Consider the following 19,575-nt stretch of genomic DNA (forward strand, 5'->3'; position numbering starts at 1 on the left):
TAGATGTAGCCACTTTTCAAGTATGTTTCTGTGGGCTCGTTTCTGCTAATTCTCTCTTGGAAATGGACGGTCCCCTGTGAGGGTGGGTTAGGTTTCCAGCTGTCCTCGGTGGGCACCTCAGGCGGTGTTTCCCATTCTCTCTTTGCTGCAGCAAACCTTAGAAAGCCCCGCTCCCCACTTCATCTGCCTGCTTTCTTGCTGGTCAATACTAGAACAGGTAGCCCTAGGCAGAAGTCATTTTCTTTTTGTCTCTTGAACTTCCGGGGGCCCCTGCCCCTCCCTTCTCATCACAGCCTCCTTCCCAGATGTACTGTGGCATTTGGTAGCATAGGGGAAATCGGATAATGACCCCCCCTCCCCGCCGCGGCAGTCGGAGGAGAGAATAGCCACCCTTGAAAACGCTGCCTTCCCCAGGCTACCTGGGTGGCTCGGTTGGTTAAGCATCCCACTCTTAGTTTCAGCTTAGGGATGACCTCAGGGTTGAGAGACTGAGCCTCAAGTTAGGCTCTTAATATGGGATGCCTGGGTGGCTCAGTTGGTTGGACGACTGCCTTCAGCTCAGGTCATGATCCCAGAGTCCCGGGATCGAGTCCCGCATCGGGCTCCCAGCTCCACGGGGAGTCTGCTTCTCCCTCTGACCTTCTCCTCGCTCATGCTCTCTCTCACTGTCTCTCTCTAAAATAAATAAATAAAATTTTAAAAAAAGAATCTTAATTTGTTCTACATCCTAGTTACCAGTTATGTTTTAACAAATATAAAAGGTTGTTGAAAGAAAAATTGAAACAAGATGGGATCGGGAGGGAGACAAACCATAAGAGATTCTTAAACTCACAAAACAAACTGAGGGTTGCCAGGGGGAGGTGGGTAGGGAGAGGGTGGTTGGGTTATGGACGTTGGGGAGGGTATGTGCTATGGTGAATGCTGTGAAGTGTGTAAGCCTGACAATTCACAGACCTGTACCCCTGGGACTAATAATACATATATGTTAATAAAAATAATTTTTAAAAAAATGTATATATAAGCTTGTTTAAATATAACCAATAACTAGGGTGAGTAGTCTTATCTTTCCACAACATCTGAACAATCCAAATTGTATAGATCATGTAGCCTGGAAGTTAAATTCAGGAATACGTCTCAACAGATGTTCACAAATGCAGCTAGAATTAGAGGAATCTACAGTATCCTGGGACTGTACTGAGTCATATAAGAAATATAAGGAAAGGATACTTTCATTTGAACTTAAACCAGAGCAGCATAGGAAGTATATAAGTGCTAACATATCTGATAGAGGCTTCAGGTAGAGAAGGCTTCAGGAAGGGCTTCCACAAGGAGTAAGTGGAACTCCTTGGGCCTGATGGGAAGAGCAGAACTTAACTAGGAGGACAGTGGAGAGACTACATCGGTTGCCTCTTCTCCATTTTGATTTCCTTTTCTTTTATAGGTCCGAACGATAAACATGTACAAGGAAATTGATCAAACACCCTACAAACAAGAGATTAATGCCAAGAACCTGATTCAGTGTTGGAAAGAATGTATGGCTAAGTCTTCTTATACCCTGAGGAAAGCGGCTGTGGAAAAATTCAATTCAAAGAATTATTGGAAGAAAAAAGGGCTGGCTGTGGTCCCCCTGAAGTTTCCTGTTGGCCTCGGCTCAATCACTCTTAGTCAGGTCAGTTCTCCAAACAGACCAATCAGAGGGGGTTGGGGAAACTTTCTGTGAAGGAGGATTAGCCATAGGGTTGCAATGCCTGTTTGTAAACCTTCCCCAAAGTTGTCCTCAGTCAAGCTAGCTTTCCTCCAGAGGAGATAAGAGCCCCTTTGCAGGAATCCCCAGTGTTAGCAGCAAGCATTCTTGCTGGGAAATCAGAAGACCTGGCATTTGCTTTTGGCCCTTGCATTAAGCAACTGAGTCAACTTGCTCTGGGCCCAGATCACTCAAGTACAAGGCCAGATGGTGGGATGGTTGACGGCCAAGACTCCTCTTCCAGCTCCTCTGTACTGCTGTGTCGCTGGACCATGAAATAGAAACGGGAAGCTGCATGGCATTTGGTTTTTGGGGGTGGGATAAACTAAACCCAGAAGAGTAAAACCATTTAAATAATTTTTTAAAAGCATTTTAGAAGTTTACTCCCTTCTTAGCTGTTAAAAATGTGAAGGGAGGGATGAGAAATCTATTCTTACAGTTTCTTCAATTGATTAAGTAAATTCCCTGCTTGTTTTTGTCCGCTGCTTCTGGCCCCTCATCCTTGAATGAAACATACCTGCACAGCTGGTTTTGGCTGAGCCATGAAGAAGGAATGGCAGGTGCTTTGAGTACGGACAGGTTGGGGATAAATGGGAGCGGAACTGTGAGGAGCACTAGTAAGTCAGCGGTGTGTAGAGGGAGCCGAGGAGGCCAAGAAAAAAAAAAGGCAAGAAGGTTCTGCCTTCATTCCCATGCCGGTCCATGCACCTAACCCTCCTGGCTCAGCTCGGGTGTGATCTTGAGCGTGTCTCGTGTGGGTTAGACCGGTGGTAGCTCAGAGGAGCATTGGGACAGTACAGGCGGTGATGTCCTCTGCAGCCGTCCCGTTCTTCCCCTCTTGGTGGTGGCAGAAACACATAGTCATCTGTACACAACGCCCCCAGATGAGGGAGACAGTCAGGAGGCGGTGGTCGAGGAATAAAGGCAAAAAAAAAAAACCCCAAGATTATTCAGAAGGAGGGGAGAGGGGGAAACCACCACCAGGAAAGGGTTAGGGAACGGTGAATCTCAGTCCGCGGTTTGGGGTTACACCGATGAGTGTGCGGCTAACGAAGCCATCAGTCCGGTCCATCTGTTTCCGAGCAGACCTGCCAGCATCCCTGGGGAGAACGGCCCCTGTTGTTTACAGATCTGCCGGCAGCCCTGGGGCATAACCATGCTGGACACTGGGCTGTCGCTACTCAACCGTCGCCCTCACCTGACATCCGGTCTCCACAGCAGGCCAGACCTGGCCCGTTTCCCGGATCAGAGATTTCTCAGAAATTTTTTATCTAAGAAATAGTGATAATTACTCAGTACCCCTTTTAGATTTTATTCCATTCAACCCTCAGGACAACCTGTAAGATTTGTAGGCCTCATTTAGCGGTGAGGAAACGGAGGCTTCAGGAGCTAAAATAACTTGTGTGAAGCCCCACATCTGGAGAGAGGGGCTGGAGACTCGGGTCTGAGAGGCCGTAGAAGCAGTGTTTTCTCAGCCCCAGCAGCTGCCTCTTCCTGGCACCGTCTGGTGGGAACCGAGGTGGCCTTCAGCTCAGCAGGGAGCAAACAGACCACAGCCAGCAGTACGACTTCATTCTCAGACCACCAGCCCTACCCATCTCCCCCCGGAGACCCGCTGCCGTGCTGGAAACATCGGCGTCGGGCCCAGTGGAGGAGTCCGAGATCGGGCAAGCTGCTTCCTGGAAGCCGTGTGCCGAAAGGCGACCCCAAAGCAAATCCGATGGAGGAGGGAAGGAATGAGGAAGGACATGATAAGGCCCAAGGCTGGGGGATCCGTCCTGCCCGCTCTACCGTCGCTGGGTAGGTGGGATTCTGTGTCATAGGATGAGAAACCGAAGCCCGCAGGCGTTCACTCTCTGGCCCAAGGACATCCAGCTGTTGCGCGACAGGAGGGGGAGTGGGCCTGGACACGGTCTGGTCATGTGTCTTCATCACCCCGGGGCATCTGCCTGAGCAGAGGCAGCCCTGTGCCACGACAGCTGAGGGGCTCACACCTACCTCCCGTCCAGTGGACTTGAGGACTAGCCTATGGACATGCAGGAGCAGCTAGGACCCGGCGAGCTTCCATGTCCACAGTACCTTAGCACGGTGCCCGCCACCAGGCAGAAACCAGTGCTGCCCTGGCGGAGACATGTTGGGAATCTGCGGAACCACAAGAAGACCCTGCCTTCATAAATCCTGGATTTTTGTGCCACACTGCCCAGAAGCTTAGATACTAAGAAACTAGCTGACACAGTGTTAAGTCACCTGTTGTTGGCCCAGATCTCACCGATGAGGTTGGCATCTCCCAGCAGAACGGCTACAGAGGTTCACCTTGCAGGGCTTCCCAACCACAGTGGAACCACGGGAAGCATTTTCCCTAGGACCACATGCTGTTACTAACGCTCTTACACTAGAGACGCACAGTGAAAAGGCCATCCTTGTTTTCTGTGGCCTTTTGGGATATCTCCATCCCCCTCAGTCTAGTGTGAACAAAATTCCAAGAAGGCACGTTCATGTTGATTATAAAGCATGTTTAGCTAAAGTCCTGATGTTTCTGATTATAGCAGCCTTTAATTCTATATTAGCAGTTTGGTTCTTTCTGGGCCCCCAAGGGGAGCTGTACAGTTAGATAAGATTACTTCCAAGTTCCCTTCTAACAAAAGCCCTGTAATTCTGTGCCAGGAAAATTTGGGGTAGGCTTGGCCCGTTTGGTAGCAAACAGTTTCTGTCTGTCCCATCTTATCTGGGTTTTTGTGTTTGCTTCTCTCTATCACACCTACAACTACGGGAATATGTGTTCATGGAAACAATTCTCTCTGCCCCAACCTATCTGCACTTAACTTGGCATTTTACAACTGACCCCCCGCAAAAAACAAACCCCAAACCTAGATTGTTGTTCTGCTTTGGATTAGGGAGATCCTCAATTGTCCTCATGAAGAAATAGCAGCTTAAGGAGCATTGTCCTGCCCCAGCCTCAAAGCCAGCCCCTACCAGCCTGGTGTCTTATGGGGCGATCCTGAGGCAGCCCTGGCCGGGCTCTGCTCAGTGGTCTCAGGGCTGTGGGGAAACGGTGCGTATTTCAGCAGGAAATGGAACGGAGGGGATCATTTCCAGGGAAAATGTTTTATTCTGTTTATTTATGGTACTTTTCAACACCTTCTAGACTGACATGAGGCACATATTTGGTTTTTGAGGATAATTTTTACGCTGACATCTGGTTATCATTTAACATTAAACTACTAAATTTGGCAAAGGACAGAGTGGGTCGGGTTCTGCCCTGGAATGTTCTGTATGTCTTTGAACTGAGAGCAGTTGAGCACATGTTTTTCGTTTTAACTCCAGTAATAGTTAACACACAGTGTTGTGTTAGCTTCGGGTGTCCCTATAGTGTCCAACACGTCTGTACATTACTCTCCAGGGAGAGTGTCGTGACTGACGAGACGTGTGATAATATCAGCCCAAAAGCTCACGGGAACTCTTGTCATCTTTTCCGGTTAGGCTGCTGCCTTGGTTCACATTTACCTGGACGGGTCTGTGCTGGTGACTCACGGTGGGATCGAATTGGGTCAGGGGGTCCACACTAAAATGATTCAGGTGAGTTTGCAGCTAGTTGGATTAAGCTGGGTGTGTGCTTGTAGCTGAGTGTATGAGAGAGAAACCATGCTTGTGTGTTTTCTGTTCCAAAATGAAAAAGATACGAGATTTTAGCTTTGACAGCTTAAACTGTTAAGCTGTTAATAGCAGCTGGGTTAACTAGCCGGTTTTATAACTGAATGTCCTAAAAGAATGCGCAGAAGCGTCTCAGATTGTCTTACTGCTACAGGAGACTGTCTGTGTCTTTGTTGTTTTCCTTCAGGTGTACGGGGCTCTCCCACCACCTGAAAGCAGAGCATTCCTTGAAAACATTTTGCAAACCAAAATGCCATAAAGCAGAGATGTAATTACCATGAATTTAGATGAAAATATTTTTGAGCATTTTCCAGACCCCCCCAAAAATGACCTCTCTCAGTATTTTCTGATTCGCTGCTGGGCACACGACACATTGGCTGACAGATACAGTTCAGGGTGTGGTCCCTGTGGTCCCGGGGCAGGACTTGGGGCTCTGCTCCCCCTGCTTGCAGTGAGCCCTGCCCCCACCGACGCTCACTGCCAAGCAAACACTGAATGCTTTTTTGGCTCTTTACCCTTTTTTCATAAAAGTGAAAATCCTCTTCAGATTGACTTTAGGCAGCGAAAACAGGTAAAAGTAGGTGCTCTGTGAAAGGCGAGAGGCTTACAGACGTTCACAGAGAGGGGGACATCAGTGTTAGCAAGGGAGCCATCTTTTTTGAACCTTTGCTGGCCAATCCGAAGATAGGTATTGCATGATTTCTTGCCCTTTTTAAGACTTTGAATGATTGATAATATAAATCACATTTGATATTTCTGATCAAAGTCTACCTGTTTTCTGACACATTCACTTTAGCTGAATTCTTAGGTTCTGTTTCTATGTTGTGAATAATAGTAATACTAAAGATTATAAAACATTTGGAAGACGCAAAAAAGTGTTTTAAAAAGCCTCTGAACAATTCCCCCGGTCAGCAATCAGCACCGTTTGGAGGCCTTTCCATCTTTTCTTTTTTCTTTTTGATAAATTGCTAACATGCTGTTTATATAATTTCTCGTATCCTGGCTTTTTCTATGTGTGTTTTAAATTTTTATTTAAATTCCTGTTAGTTAACATACAGTTACATCAGTTTAACATCCAGTGTTCTATTAGCCTCAGGGGTAGAATACAGTGATTCATCAATTCCACACATCACCGGTGCCCATCCGAACAAGTGCCCTCCTTAATCCCATCCCCCACCCTCTCCCCTCTGATAACCATCAGTTCTCTATACTTAAGAGTTGCATGGAGCACTAGGTGTGGTGCATAAACAATGAATTTTGGAACACTGAAAATAAAATAAAATTTTAAAAGAAGAAAAAAAAAGAGTCTGCTTCTTGGTTTCTCTCTTTCTCTCTCTCTCTCTCTTTTTTCCCATGCTTGTTTCTGTTTTTCACCTATCCTGTTATAGACTGAGCACTTCCTCCTGTGGCTAAGAATTCTTTGCAATCACGATTTTAATGGCTGCTTGTGGATGTATGTATAATTTATTTAACCATCCCCAATTGTTGAATACTTCAATTAACATTTTTGTACGTAAGCCTGTGGTCAAATCAATGATTATTTTCTTAAAATAGATTTCCAGAAATAAATTGTCAGGTCGCAGAGTGTATATTTTTTTTTAAAGATTTTATTTATTTATTTGACAGAAATCACAAGTAGATGGAGAGGCAGGCAGAGAGAGAGAGGGAGGAGGAAGCAGGCTCCCCGCTGAGCAGAGAGCCCAATGCTGGACTCGATCCCAGGACCCCGAGATCATGACCTGAGCTGAAGGCAGCGGCTTAACCCACTGAGCCACCCAGGCGCCCCGCAGAGTGTATCTTCAATCACCAACACTTACTACTAAATTGTTTTCCAGAAAGTATCCATTTCATTATACCAATAACCAACTACATTCTGGCTTTTTTAAAAACCTTAGATAATTTAATAGTTGTGAATGATAATATCTCATTATTGCCTTGATCTGCATTTTTCTGGTTATAGAGACTTTGCTAGAATTTTGCAGAGTGAGATGGTAGGAAAGGCCTCCAGGTGTAGATTTCATGATTATGAAGACATGAAGCATCTCCTTCTGTGTTGGCTCGGGCTTTTCCTCCTCTTCCTGATGCTCTTGCACCTAAGAAAGTCAAAGCAACAAGGTGTACTCGGGATTTGGGGTCTAGACTAGCTACAGGGTTTTCAGAAAAGAACTTTCCGTGGCTAGAGGAATTCATGCTTCTCTCCCAGATGTGAGCTACATGGGCTCCCGTGGGGCTGTGTGCACGAACCGAAGTATTTGCAAAGAACCTCTCTTCCAACATGCAGGTGGTCAGTCGTGAACTAAAGATGCCGATGTCTAACATCCACCTGCGCGGAACGAGCACAGAAACCGTCCCTAACACGAACTCCTCTGGAGGGTCCGTGGTGGCCGATGTCAACGGCCTGGCCGTGAAGGTAAAAGTCACTGCGGCGGCGCCCAGACCTTCAGCCCCACCAGGCCAGACACATGGGAGGAGCTCCGAAGGCACTGAGCTTTCATCCAGTTCTCACCTTCTTCTCACACCCTCCTGGTGAAAACCTGCCTTCCCCTGGTGTAGGACATCCTTGTTCCGGAATATGGCTGCTTGGATTTGGACATGAACCTCTTGCCAGGACCATTACAAGCCTCTGTCTCTGTCCTTGAGTTTCATTGCCTTTCACTCAGGGCTTCAAGTTGACAGAGCGAGCTTTCCACAAAATACATCTGACCTGCCGTGTTTAAAAACAGCGGTCAGGGCTTTGCCAGCAGTCTGTCTCTTACGTCCTGACCTCAGCATGGGATTGTAGACCCCCCCATCCTAGAATGTCTGTCTTTAAGACCGGTTCCCACTTCAACCCTGACCACCCCCAACCCCCAGGAAACCTTCCCCATCACCTCTTAAAGGGTCAGTCTCCATCTTCTCTGTGTCCCGTGGGCCTCCTAAACAAACCTCTGCAGTGGCACATGTGTTGTGGTTTTGAAATTAGTGTTTGTCTGAAGTTATGATAATAATTTTGATTTAAAAATAATCCCTAGGATGCTTGTCAGACTCTACTAAAACGCCTTGAACCCATCATCAGCAAGAATCCTCAAGGCACTTGGAAGGATTGGGTGAGAATCACTGTCACTTTTGTGTTTTATGTTGGGGAAAAAAAGGAGAGAGGAGAAATGTGTGAATTAAATATCACTTGAAATGGCACTTGAAAGGGTACTATAGTTCCGTAATGATAAGTAGAGGTCTTTTGGCTCTCTGCACGTGGCAATGTTATCATAATGTGGTGGAGCAACTCTTGCATCTGGGAAAATCCTTCATTAGAGAAAAAGACTATTTTACTACCTAAAATCCTTATTTTTAAGCCAGAAGTAATTAATGTTTCTTCTGATGGATCCCAGGTATTTTCTAGATAATAGCTGTAAATCTATTTGTTTGGTTCCACCCTTCCTAAACGGAAAGACAACACTATAATCATTCTATGAAAGTAAAACATCATATACGCATTCATTTAGAAATAGGAAACCAAACCACTGGGTATGTATTCAACCGGTAGTAGGCACTAAATGCAGTGGAAATTTCAGTGGCTTCCTTAGATGTACTAGGAACTTTCAACCTAGTTGAAAGAGAAAACGCACACTCTGAAGTCGGCTAGTGCGCTTTTAAGGTAACAGGTTATAAAGTACCAGATGGTGTGGAGTGGCTGTCAGTAAAAGCTGAGAGTATATGTCATGCTGACTGCTCTGGGATGTCACATTAAAAGCATCGGTCCGGGGAAACAGCTTAGAAATCCCCCTTAGAAATGGTTCCTGCTCTTCTACAGAGTTAGGACTCATTCTATAATTCTTATTTACAGGGGCTCTCAATCCTTCTGGGGTATCTTTATTTCTGCCCTCTGCCCTGTGCTCCCTGAGCCAGAGACAGGCAGAGAGAGCCTGACTGAAGAGAGATACGGGACAAACAGCCAGCCCTCCCTGGGAGATGCTGCCATTAGCACACTTTCTTCTCTAACGGCTGCACTTCTCACCTTTTTCTTTCTCAGACTTGGGGACTTGGACCTAACCCCCACTTTTCTGTATATTAGTCAACTGTGTGCCCTGAAGAGTCAGGAGAACTTTGGATATCAGTGGTACACTTTACCAAAATTAGGCCACTTTTCTCTTTCTTTTCTTTCTTTCTTTCTTTTTTTTTTTTTTAATTTGAGAGAGAGAAAGAGCATGAGAGGGGAGAAGGTCAGAGGGAGAAACAGACTCCCCATGGAGCTGGGAGCCCGATGTGGGACTTAATCCTGGGACTCCAGGATCATGATCTGAGCTGAAGGCAGTCGCTTAACCAACTGAGCCACCCAGGTGCCCCTAGGCCACTTTTCTAAGACCAATGAATGTCTGGTATTAAAATTAACCCCCCAACCACCCATTGTTTCCTGGTACATCCCCTGTGGATAGGCTGTCTTTCCAGAAGACCCAGTGAGGTTCTTCATCTGCAGAACACCTGTTAGCCGCACTAGCCCAGACTACGGGGGTAGGTTACCTACCTTGGCTGTCACGGGAGACGGTCCCAGGCACCGGACGCGCGCGGTTACTCCCGGCAGCGACCATGAGTGCTTGTGAAGTTGGAGAATGCTGAAAGGGAAACAGGAATCTTGCTTGTCCCTGGTTATTAGTACTGATAGCTGCCCTTCCCCTATAGTGGAACCAAGACTGAAGCCGCCAGTGAGTCTTTCTTTAAACATCATCACTGCATTGTCTTCCCTCTTGTTTCCTAGGCACAAGCTGCTTTTGATGAAAGCATTAGCCTTTCAGCTACTGGATACTTCAGGTAAAGAGTCCTTTCAGTCACATGCTATGAATATTAACAGCTGCCACTTGAAGAAGAGTTCTGAAACAAAAATTTTTTGAAGAAAAAATTGATTTTGGTAACATTCTATTAAACCCACTGTTATGCACAACATTTAGCTACTAATTCATCCAAATGCCCAGAGAGGGTTCTGTTGGGAAAAATAGTCACATAAAATAAAATCCGGCGGAACTGATGATTCGGGTCCTTCTGAGTGGTACTGGAGGGTTCTCTGAGGTTAGTGCTTGGAACCCACTGCAGTGGCCAGTTTTTCGTTGAAAACTTCACGTATCCTGAAGTTAAGAGACAAAGATAGGGGAATGCAAATTAAATCCATAATAAGATAAATACCATTTCACACCTTCTAGCTTGGCAAAAAAGAAGGAACGTGACAATAAGCATATGCTGTCAAGATGCCAAACCATTGTCGCTCAGCTCATTTGGAAAATAATTATCAGTTTACTTTACTGGAAAATGAAAGCCATCAGGAAACAGGTTGATACAGAAAGTCTTGTCTGATTTTGTCGTGTTGCTAGTTCTCCTGTGAGTCCCGGGGCACTGGCTGGTTACCAGGAATAAGTATCAGAAGCACTTTTATTTTTTTTTTTATTATTTTTTTTAAAGATTTTATTTATTTATTTGACAGAGAGAAATCACAAGTAGATGGAGAGGCAGGCAGAGAGAGAGAGAGAGGGGGAAGCAGGCTCCCTGCTGAGCAGAGAGCCCGATTCGGGACTCGATCCCAGGACCCTGAGATTATGACCTGAGCCGAAGGCAGCGGCTTAACCCACTGAGCCACCCAGGCGCCCTCAGAAGCACTTTTAACGGGCACCTGCAGGCTGGGAGAAGCGGAGTAAGGAAGGGGAGAAAGTGCCCTCCAGCTGCTGGCCTGCGCTCCTCTTCTGCCATGACACCCAGCTGGTGGCCTTAAGGAAGAGTCAGAACGGAGTAGGCATGGAGACCAGAGAAGTAGCAAAGACTGAGAGCCAGGCACCTGCTCCTGCAAACAGAAGGCTGAATCCTGGAGCTGGAAAGGCAGACAGACAGGCAAATATGTGCCTTCGAAATAGTGTTTGGTCCAAAATGCAGGTGAAATTCCCCAAATCTGATTCAGCATTAACAAAAAGCAATAGGTTGGGGAACCAAAGAATGAGCACCTGACTTCTGGGTACAAAGAGTCATTCATTGGTGAAGAGCAATTGAATGTTTCCTGATGGCTTTCATTTTCCAGTAAAGTAAACTGATCATTATTTTCCAGATGAGCTGAGCGACAATGGTTTGGCGTCAGACAAAAAAGTTCAATGAGAAAGAAGTATATATTTATTCAGCAGATTTATTGCATGTGTTCCATGCTGACACATCATTGCAAAAGTGTGTCCCCCTGGTTTGCTCTACGAGCAAACTGAATCCAGCCTCCTGTTGGTCTGTTTAACCACCGGGGTCTGTCGTTAGGGTGCTGAGTCACTTAACAGCGCTCCCCACGAATTCTCTTTCCTGCAGGGGCTATGAGTCCGACATGAACTGGGAGACAGGCGAAGGCCATCCTTTCCACTATTTTGTTTACGGAGCTGCCTGTTCCGAGGTGGAAATAGACTGCCTGACGGGCGCTCATAAGGTCAGTACCAGGGGGGAAGGTCTTCAGGTTGTACGTCAGATAGACCTAAACTGCACGCATGACCCGTGTCGGGGCACCACGGAAGCACCGTGCATCTGGCTAAGGATGGTTTCTCTGTTACCAGAAAAAAATAGAAGCTCAGCCATTGCCTTGGTATTGTGGTCCCTTCCATGGAAAACAAGTGGTGGCCTCCCTTCTTTCTTTTCCTGGCTCCTTTAAATGGAATCAGGAAAGAAACCACTTCAAGGAGGAAACACAGCCTAAAGAAAGCTTTGATGTAGACTGTGGGTCTAACCAGCAGTCCTGACCTCTCATGGGAAATACCAACATATGACATTTTGGAAGGATTTCATGAGCGCCCATAACCTGCTAACAAGCACCAAGGACTGTCCTGGGGACGTTAGTGGCCAGCTTTTGATATCTTTTATCTAGCTGGATCCTGCTTTTTAGACAGTTTAAGGGCATCCTTATGCTTTCAAGGGATGCAGTGAGGAGATATGCACACAGTTTGTCTCTCTCTCTCTCTTTCTCACACACACATACACACACACACACACACACACAGACATACACACTTGTGTTTCAAGGAGAGTTTCTCCTCTTGTAGCTGGGTCCTTGTGGGTCAATGAAGCTACTTACTGGCCACTGTTTATAATAATAAATGATCATTAATACATTCAGTGGGGCTGTGATACCCTCACAACTGTCACGTGATAATCTGTCCCAAAATTTACCCAGAAGCAAGATCTAGGTCTTGATATTTCCAAACATACTTTGTGACTATTATCTTGGATTATGGTAAGATGTAACTTTTCATTTAGTAGGTCTCCAGTGTCTATGTTTTTAAAACTAGCATCAACCAGATCTTTGAAATTGTATACACCTTTATTGAACCTGCCGGGTAAAGTATCTGGTTTGTCTAGAATCTAACATGGACCAGATCACTTTTTGGGTACCTTGGACTGAGATAAAACAGTGATCATTCTAAGCATGGTTTTCATGCTAGAGTAGCTGTCCTCTTTTAGGTCACTAGAAAGTTCTCTTATGCTAACCGATTTCTACATCACCTTCTCCCTCAAAGAAAAATTTGGTGAAATCTTAATCACTTGGGTTTTCTTTATCTGTATATGACGTGGCCTTGTTAAGAGCAGAGAATAGGTAATAATTAGCTTCAGTATGAAATTCTAAGGTGTGTTCTTATAACTTGGTTGAACAATCTTAAGAGATATACTAGTCTTTTTACCAGGCATATTCAAAAATGCTACATCTGTGGCTCAGGCGGGGTATACCCCTAGGTGAAGGGCTCTAATGCAACATGACAGCAGGGGCCCTCCGTGGAGGCCTATTTCTCAGTCATTCTCCTTGTGTTGTTAGAACTGTTCTTATTCCTACAAAATTTCCCTCACTTTGAACCTACATCTCTTTATTACTTCTCTATTGCTATGTAACAAATTTCCCTTAAATTTGGCAGCTGAAAATAACAAATATTTTTTGACCGACAGCATTCTGAGGGCCAGAAATCCAGGAGTGGCTTCTCTGGGTGGTTCAGGCTCAGGATTTTCCACAAGGTTGCCATCAAGTTGTTAAGGAGGGCCACAGTCATCCCAAAGCTCAATGGTGGCTGGAATATCTGATTCCAAGTCCCATCACCTGCTTGTCGGCAGGAGGCCTCAGTTTCTCACTGGCTGTTGGTCAGAAGTTTCCATTCCTTATGACAAGGGCCTCTCTATGGGACGTCTCGTTGTCCTCAAGGCACACAAGCTGCCCCCCCAAACCCAAAGGGACTGATGCAAAGGAACAGGAGAGTATGAGCCCGTGAGAACACCAGACAGCAGCCGCAGCCCTCTCTGCCCCAGCTCGGGGTGAGGTACCAGCACTTCCACATACCCTGTCGGCCGCAAACTAACCTTGGAAGAGCATGGGGGGGAATCCGTCAGGAAGTGAACCCGGCATGTGGGGGTCGTCACAGGCCATCCTGGAGGCCGGCTGCCACAACCTACGACCCCGTTCTTCAGCCCTAACAGAACACAGTGACGAACAGGAAGTTCATGGCTCAGGAAGCAAGGCCTTCGCTAACGCTGAGACTTGAGAGCACCTCCCCTCACCAGGAAGGGAGGCCACGGGGCTGCCAGCAGGCCAGCCTTGCCAAGTGCCGTCACAGAGAACTTCACATCTCATCATGTCCTTAAAGAACAGAGGTGTTTTAGTTTATTATAGTGAAACGTTCTGGGTCCCTCTCTGATTTTCTTCAGAAAAATGTTAGATGAAAGTCCCAAATCAAATAAGAGAACTCTTGGGTTACCGTTGTCCCATTAATAGTTGGAAGTAGCATGTGTTGGTCATGACAGAGGTCACGACATCCCGTAAAAGAAGGTACAGACTTGTTGGAGAGCAGAGAGGTTCCCAGGAACCCGGCCGGGCCTGCTGTAGCCCTCATTCGTAGCTCCTCAGGAGCTTCTGGTCACCAGGTTGTGCTTTAGATCTATCTTTCCTCTGCTCTCAGAATGAAACATCTACAACAGCAGGTCACAGTGGAGACTTTGTTGGCTGATGCATCAGTGTCACCCAGCCAGCTGGGCTCTGGGTGTTGTGTGGTAGCCATAGGGTTTTTCAACAAGGATTGTGAGGGCTGTAAACATTTTCTGTGTCGCGGATTATGTCTGTTGTGCAGGATTGAACTCAGTCAGTTACGTCACTCAGCCCAAACAGTCAAATCAATACTTTTCTCTCCTGTTGTTCCTGAAGGGGGAAAAAAAAAAAAAAAAAAAAAAAATCCGTGCTGAAGCTTCTTGAGTACGTGTGTAACTTTGAAAGTTATACATGCTAGCTTTTGTGACCCAATAAAATCTTTGTTGATTCTTTCTCCTGAAATATATTGTGGCCCCCAAAATTGTTCTATGCCAATGGCATCCTGGAAGGAACTGTTTCTCAGGCTTCTCTCCTACGCTGTGCTCATTAAAATAAACAATTTTGCTCTTTTTTATTACCAGAACATCAGAACAGACATTGTCATGGATATCGGCTACAGCATAAATCCAGCCCTCGACATAGGCCAGGTACGTGTACCTGCTTCGCGTCAACCCCTTGGTGAAAGCCAGAACCGCCGTGGGGGTCTGTGGGGAGAACAGGCCATCCAGCTTGTTCGTCCTCTTAGCTTTCTGCCCCTGTGGTCAGAACCCGTCTATCCAGGCCGGCTGCAAAACTCCAATCTCTTTTTGTTTAAAAGAAGGGAAGGAAACAAAGATGTTGTGAGTAGTTTTAGAAGAGACAAGGGGTCTGTGACTGAGGAGCTTGAGGGAGGCAGAAGAAGCAAGCCTGGAGGGGTCAGAATGCGCCCCGTACCCCTGAGTCAGAAGTAGACTGGAGGCCAAGCGTGACGTCGTGGGCCTACAATGGACTGCGCCTTTGAGGAGTTTAAAGTCCTGTTGGGATGACATCAAATAGTTACGGCACTCGCTATTAATAACAGGTAGCCTGTTTGGCCCACCGTCATCTTTTATTTAAATTTGAAATAATTGACAAAATTAAGAATCACCAGCTGCCTTACATCAGTATTCGAACGGCTCGTGTTTCTTGGAAACAGAAAATTTCCCAGCACGGGCGCTGCATTTCCATGAGGAAAAGTCATGGCTGCCTTTTTAAGAGAAGCACACACTCTGGGATTCTCGGACTCAGGACTCACCTGGAAACTTAACTCACTTTCTTTACGTTTCTCCTACCTGTGGGCAACTCAGCTTACTACCCGCAGTGGAACATAATCTGAGGTTCTCTCCCATCATGACTTGTGTCCCCGGAGAATGGGAAGAACGTGTGGGTTGGAGAGATCAAAGCGGGCTTCAGGATGAGGTTGTCAAGGAATGAACAGGAAAAGGCATTCTGGGTGGTAGAAGAGTGGAGGACCTAAGACAAGACAGGAGATCCAGCCACCTTTGTGTTCAGGGCTAGTGGAGGGCAGGGGAGGGGCTGACAATGGTGGCGAGTGCCTGCGTGGCCTGGCTCAGTGGAGTGGAAGGAGCAGCTATGGGCAGGGACGGGAAGGGGCCCACTTGGAGGAGGTGCCCCAGAGACAGGCGCCTTAGTGGGTGGAGGTGACGTGGCCTGGGGTGTAGTCTAGGCTTTTAGGAAGACTTCATATAACACGGCAATGGAGAAGGTTCTCCCCACAAATAGACACAAGGAAGGGCGGTGGGTGAGGTGGAAAGAATAGGGCCACAGCAAGGAAGTATACACAGAGGAGACCCAGAAGTCAGACGTGTGGGGAGCCAGTTTTGCCCACATGCTGGCATCTAAGATGAGAGCTTCCTAAAGCTCTATGAAGCTTTGGGCGCACGCGGTTCACGTAACAAGCGAGGAAACAGAGTCCGGAAGTGAGAAGCCAGACCCACTCATGAGTGAGGCTGGTGACATGAAATGAGGGACTCTCAGAGCCCTTTCGGTGTGCTGGGGGCTACAGACAGCGCGGTCAAGAAGGTTCTTTCTGGCTCACAGACAGAAAAAAGGAGGGCCTCTGGGCACAGGCTGTTTGAGGCCTCCTCCAGAGTCGTACTTGCACTGCCAGACTGAGATTCAAAGTCAAGTTCTTTGACTTCGAACTTCACACTGAATAAGATGCTTAGATATATTTTGAGGTAAACTTCTAAGTAAACCTTCAGAGACATCTTCCAGAACATGCCGAAAACCCTCTTACACTGGATTTTAAAAACTCGAATAAACAGCATGAGGTTGAATTGCTCCGGTTGATTGTTTTTTTCTCATAAATGGAAATTCTTTTCCTTTGCTCCCAGATTGAAGGCGCGTTTATTCAAGGCGTGGGGCTTTATACAATAGAGGAGCTACAGTATTCTCCTCAGGGTGTCCTGCACACTCGCGGTCCAAACCAGTATAAAATCCCTGCCGTCTGCGACATCCCCACGGAGCTGCACATTTCTTTCTTGCCCCCGTCTGAAAGCTCAAATACCCTGTATTCCTCCAAGGTAAGCTGTGCTTGGCAAACAAGTTCAAGTTTATGTGAGTTTGTGGTACCTGTGCAGGCGGCCGGGGGAGGTGCCCTCATTTCTTGGTGGTTTGGGGTTTTTACCAGACTTCTAGAAGAAAAGGCCCTGTTGAACATTTTAATTATAAATTAATTTAACAATGTTGCAATTCTTTTTAAATACTTCAAATTTTGGAGCCTAACATGACTCCCGTTACCATCAGGTTGTATCTGATTTTTCGTTGTGCAGTAATCACCTCGTACCTGTATCTCCTTTCTCCCTTTAGCATCATTTCCTTAGGCAGGAATCCTGAGAATGAGAATACTAGGTTAAAATATTAAATTACTTTCTTAAAATAAAAACGTTACGTATGTAATAATATTTCATAAGGGCACCTGGGTGGCTCAGTAGGTTGGGTATCTAATACTTGGTTCTCAGGGTCGGGCCTGGTTAGTACTTGGATGGGAGTCCAATACTTGCTTCTGACTTAGGTCATGATCTCCTGGGTTGTGGGATTGAGCCCCCCACTGGGCTCCGCCCTCAGTGGAGAGACCGCTTGAGGATTCTCTCTCTGCCCCTCCCCCCTCACACAGGTACACATACTCTCTAAAATAATATTTCATATAGGCATCTCTACTCATGTTTACCTATAGATGCACATATATATATATATATACATACAGATACAAACAGAGAGTCAAAATCTCGCTGACTTTTTTCCCTTCAAGGGTCTAGGAGAGTCTGGGTTATTCCTGGGCTGTTCAGTGTTTTTTGCCATTCATGACGCGGTGAACGCAGCACGACGGGAGAGAGGCCTGTTTGGACCATTAAAGCTCAACAGTCCGCTGACCCCAGAGAAGATTCGAATGGCCTGTGAAGATAAGTTCACAAAAATGGTATGATCTGCTCAGAAAATTCTGACTTTTTGTTCCCGGTCCTTTGAGTCAAGTTTTATTAACCCACCATGGTGACTTTCCATGGAAGAGAAGGTGGCAGGAATCCTGAGGGCACTTGGGCCTGGGAAGAGCCCACAGACCCTGAGAAGGCAGGTTTTCCTCGGCCTGGTCCTGCCCTCCCTCCGGCGGGGCTCACCTCCACTCGACTTACAAACAGAGGTTGATTGCTCTTCCGTCAGCTTCATGTTCCTCCTTAGTTCTGTTCCCTTCCCAGGACATATCGGTCAGGAACGGGAGCTCAGGAATTCTTCCCTGAACCTGAGACACCCAGGCCAAGAATATGGGCCACGCCATCAGTCTGTCCCACTCTAGCCGATCAGATACTTGGGAAAGTGCGTGTAATTCCCGATTTCAGCTGTAGAGTGGGAAGAGCCCCTTCCGGCCTAGGCCCAAGAGCAGAATTCGTCCTGCGTGAACACCCCTGCACAGCAAACATCTCCGCTCTCCTCGGTCACTTTCAGTGATGAGATTTTAGCTGTGGACGAAAGTCATGCTGTTGACAGTGACCCCCTGACTATATGCAAGGTTGTCCTTACACTGAGGGGAGAGCTCCCTCCTCTTCCTCCTCTCAGGGCTGGCTCTGTGTGGTCCCCCTTACAGCTTGTCCTAAGCCCCAGGAGCCACCTCCACTATGGAGGAACACAGAGTCTAATTCCTCTTTTCATTTGTCCCTCTTCAAGGGTGAACTGACAACTCTTGTAGCTGCCTCGTCCTGACTCGCGGTCCTGTCCCAGAGTTTCCCACGCTTCTCATGCTGTCGCTCTGAGACCTCGCCTTGTCCTGGTCACCCTCTGGGTGGTTTTCATCCTGTTTTGCTTTATGCTATTTTTCACCATCACAAAGGTTTTCAAAATTGCAAACATCCACATTTATTCTTTTATTCCAGATCCCAAGAGACAAACCTGGATCCTATGTTCCTTGGAATGTACCCATATGAATCCAATACGAACTTCCGGGAAAAGGGGACGCCTCTTCCAACATAGCAATGTCTCCAGTCTTTATGCTTGAAGATGCTAGGTCAGAAAGATAAATGCTCACAGTTTAGAAATCATTTCACAGAGTACTGCTTTTATATGAGGCTGATTTTAAATGTTCCATTTGGATTTTGATAGATATGCTTAAGCAATTTAGAAATCATATTTTAAGTAGCACAAGTACTAACTGGTTTCCTCTAGAATGATATTCTCCATTACTCTGTTTCTTAAATCCATCCAGCTGAATGAAATAGAAGACGATGATTTGTATGTGATTCATATTTGGCTTGTATCCACCAACAGAAATTACACTGTCTAGTGAAAGGCAATTTTCTAAATAATTTTATTAGTAGTGTGAACTGTAAAGTTGTCATTTTCTCACATGTCCCCATCTGCTATCAGCCTCCTTTTATTGTCCAAATGGATCTAGACACTATATCCAAGCGTCTGTGGAACTAAAGAAAAAAAATGGATAAATTAGACTTCATCAAAGCTAAAAACTTTCTGCTTCAAAAGATTCTACAAGAAATTTAAAGACAAACCACAGAATGGTAGAAAATATTTGCAAATCATATATTTAATAAAAATGTATTATGCAGAATATATTTTTTTATTATGCAGAATATATTTTTAAAAGTCTCACAACTCAGCAATAAAAAGATAAATAACACAATTTAAAAATGTACAAAGGAATTGTACAGATATTTCCCTAAAGAAGATATATAAATAGCCAACAGGCACATAAAAAGATGCCTGAAGTCAATAGTCATTAAGGAAATGCTAATGAAAACCACAACGGAAAACATTTCATTCCCAATAGGATGGCTATAATCAAAATGACAGATAATACTAAGTATTG

The 19,575-nt window shown here is 46.0% G+C and overlaps 1 protein-coding gene across 1 annotated transcript in view; it reads left to right on the top strand.

The window, feature by feature from the left end:
• Positions 1-19,045, top strand: part of AOX1 (aldehyde oxidase 1) — an 82,295-nt gene extending 63,250 nt beyond the window's left edge. The window contains exons 26-35 of the mRNA XM_045078530.1: positions 1,442-1,669; positions 5,225-5,320; positions 7,677-7,805; positions 8,407-8,481; positions 10,128-10,180; positions 11,699-11,813; positions 14,804-14,869; positions 16,598-16,786; positions 17,515-17,682; positions 18,629-19,045. Of these exons, the coding sequence (XP_044934465.1) occupies positions 1,442-1,669; positions 5,225-5,320; positions 7,677-7,805; positions 8,407-8,481; positions 10,128-10,180; positions 11,699-11,813; positions 14,804-14,869; positions 16,598-16,786; positions 17,515-17,682; positions 18,629-18,679 (1,170 nt within the window). The 3' untranslated portion in view covers positions 18,680-19,045. The remainder of the gene's footprint in view (positions 1-1,441; positions 1,670-5,224; positions 5,321-7,676; positions 7,806-8,406; positions 8,482-10,127; positions 10,181-11,698; positions 11,814-14,803; positions 14,870-16,597; positions 16,787-17,514; positions 17,683-18,628) is intronic.
• Positions 19,046-19,575: the final 530 nt, after the last annotated feature.

This window comes from Mustela putorius, unplaced genomic scaffold, assembly GCF_011764305.1.
Source record: "Mustela putorius furo isolate JIRA1106 unplaced genomic scaffold, ASM1176430v1.1 tig00000275_pilon_pilon_pilon, whole genome shotgun sequence".
Lineage (NCBI taxonomy): Eukaryota > Metazoa > Chordata > Mammalia > Carnivora > Mustelidae > Mustela > Mustela putorius.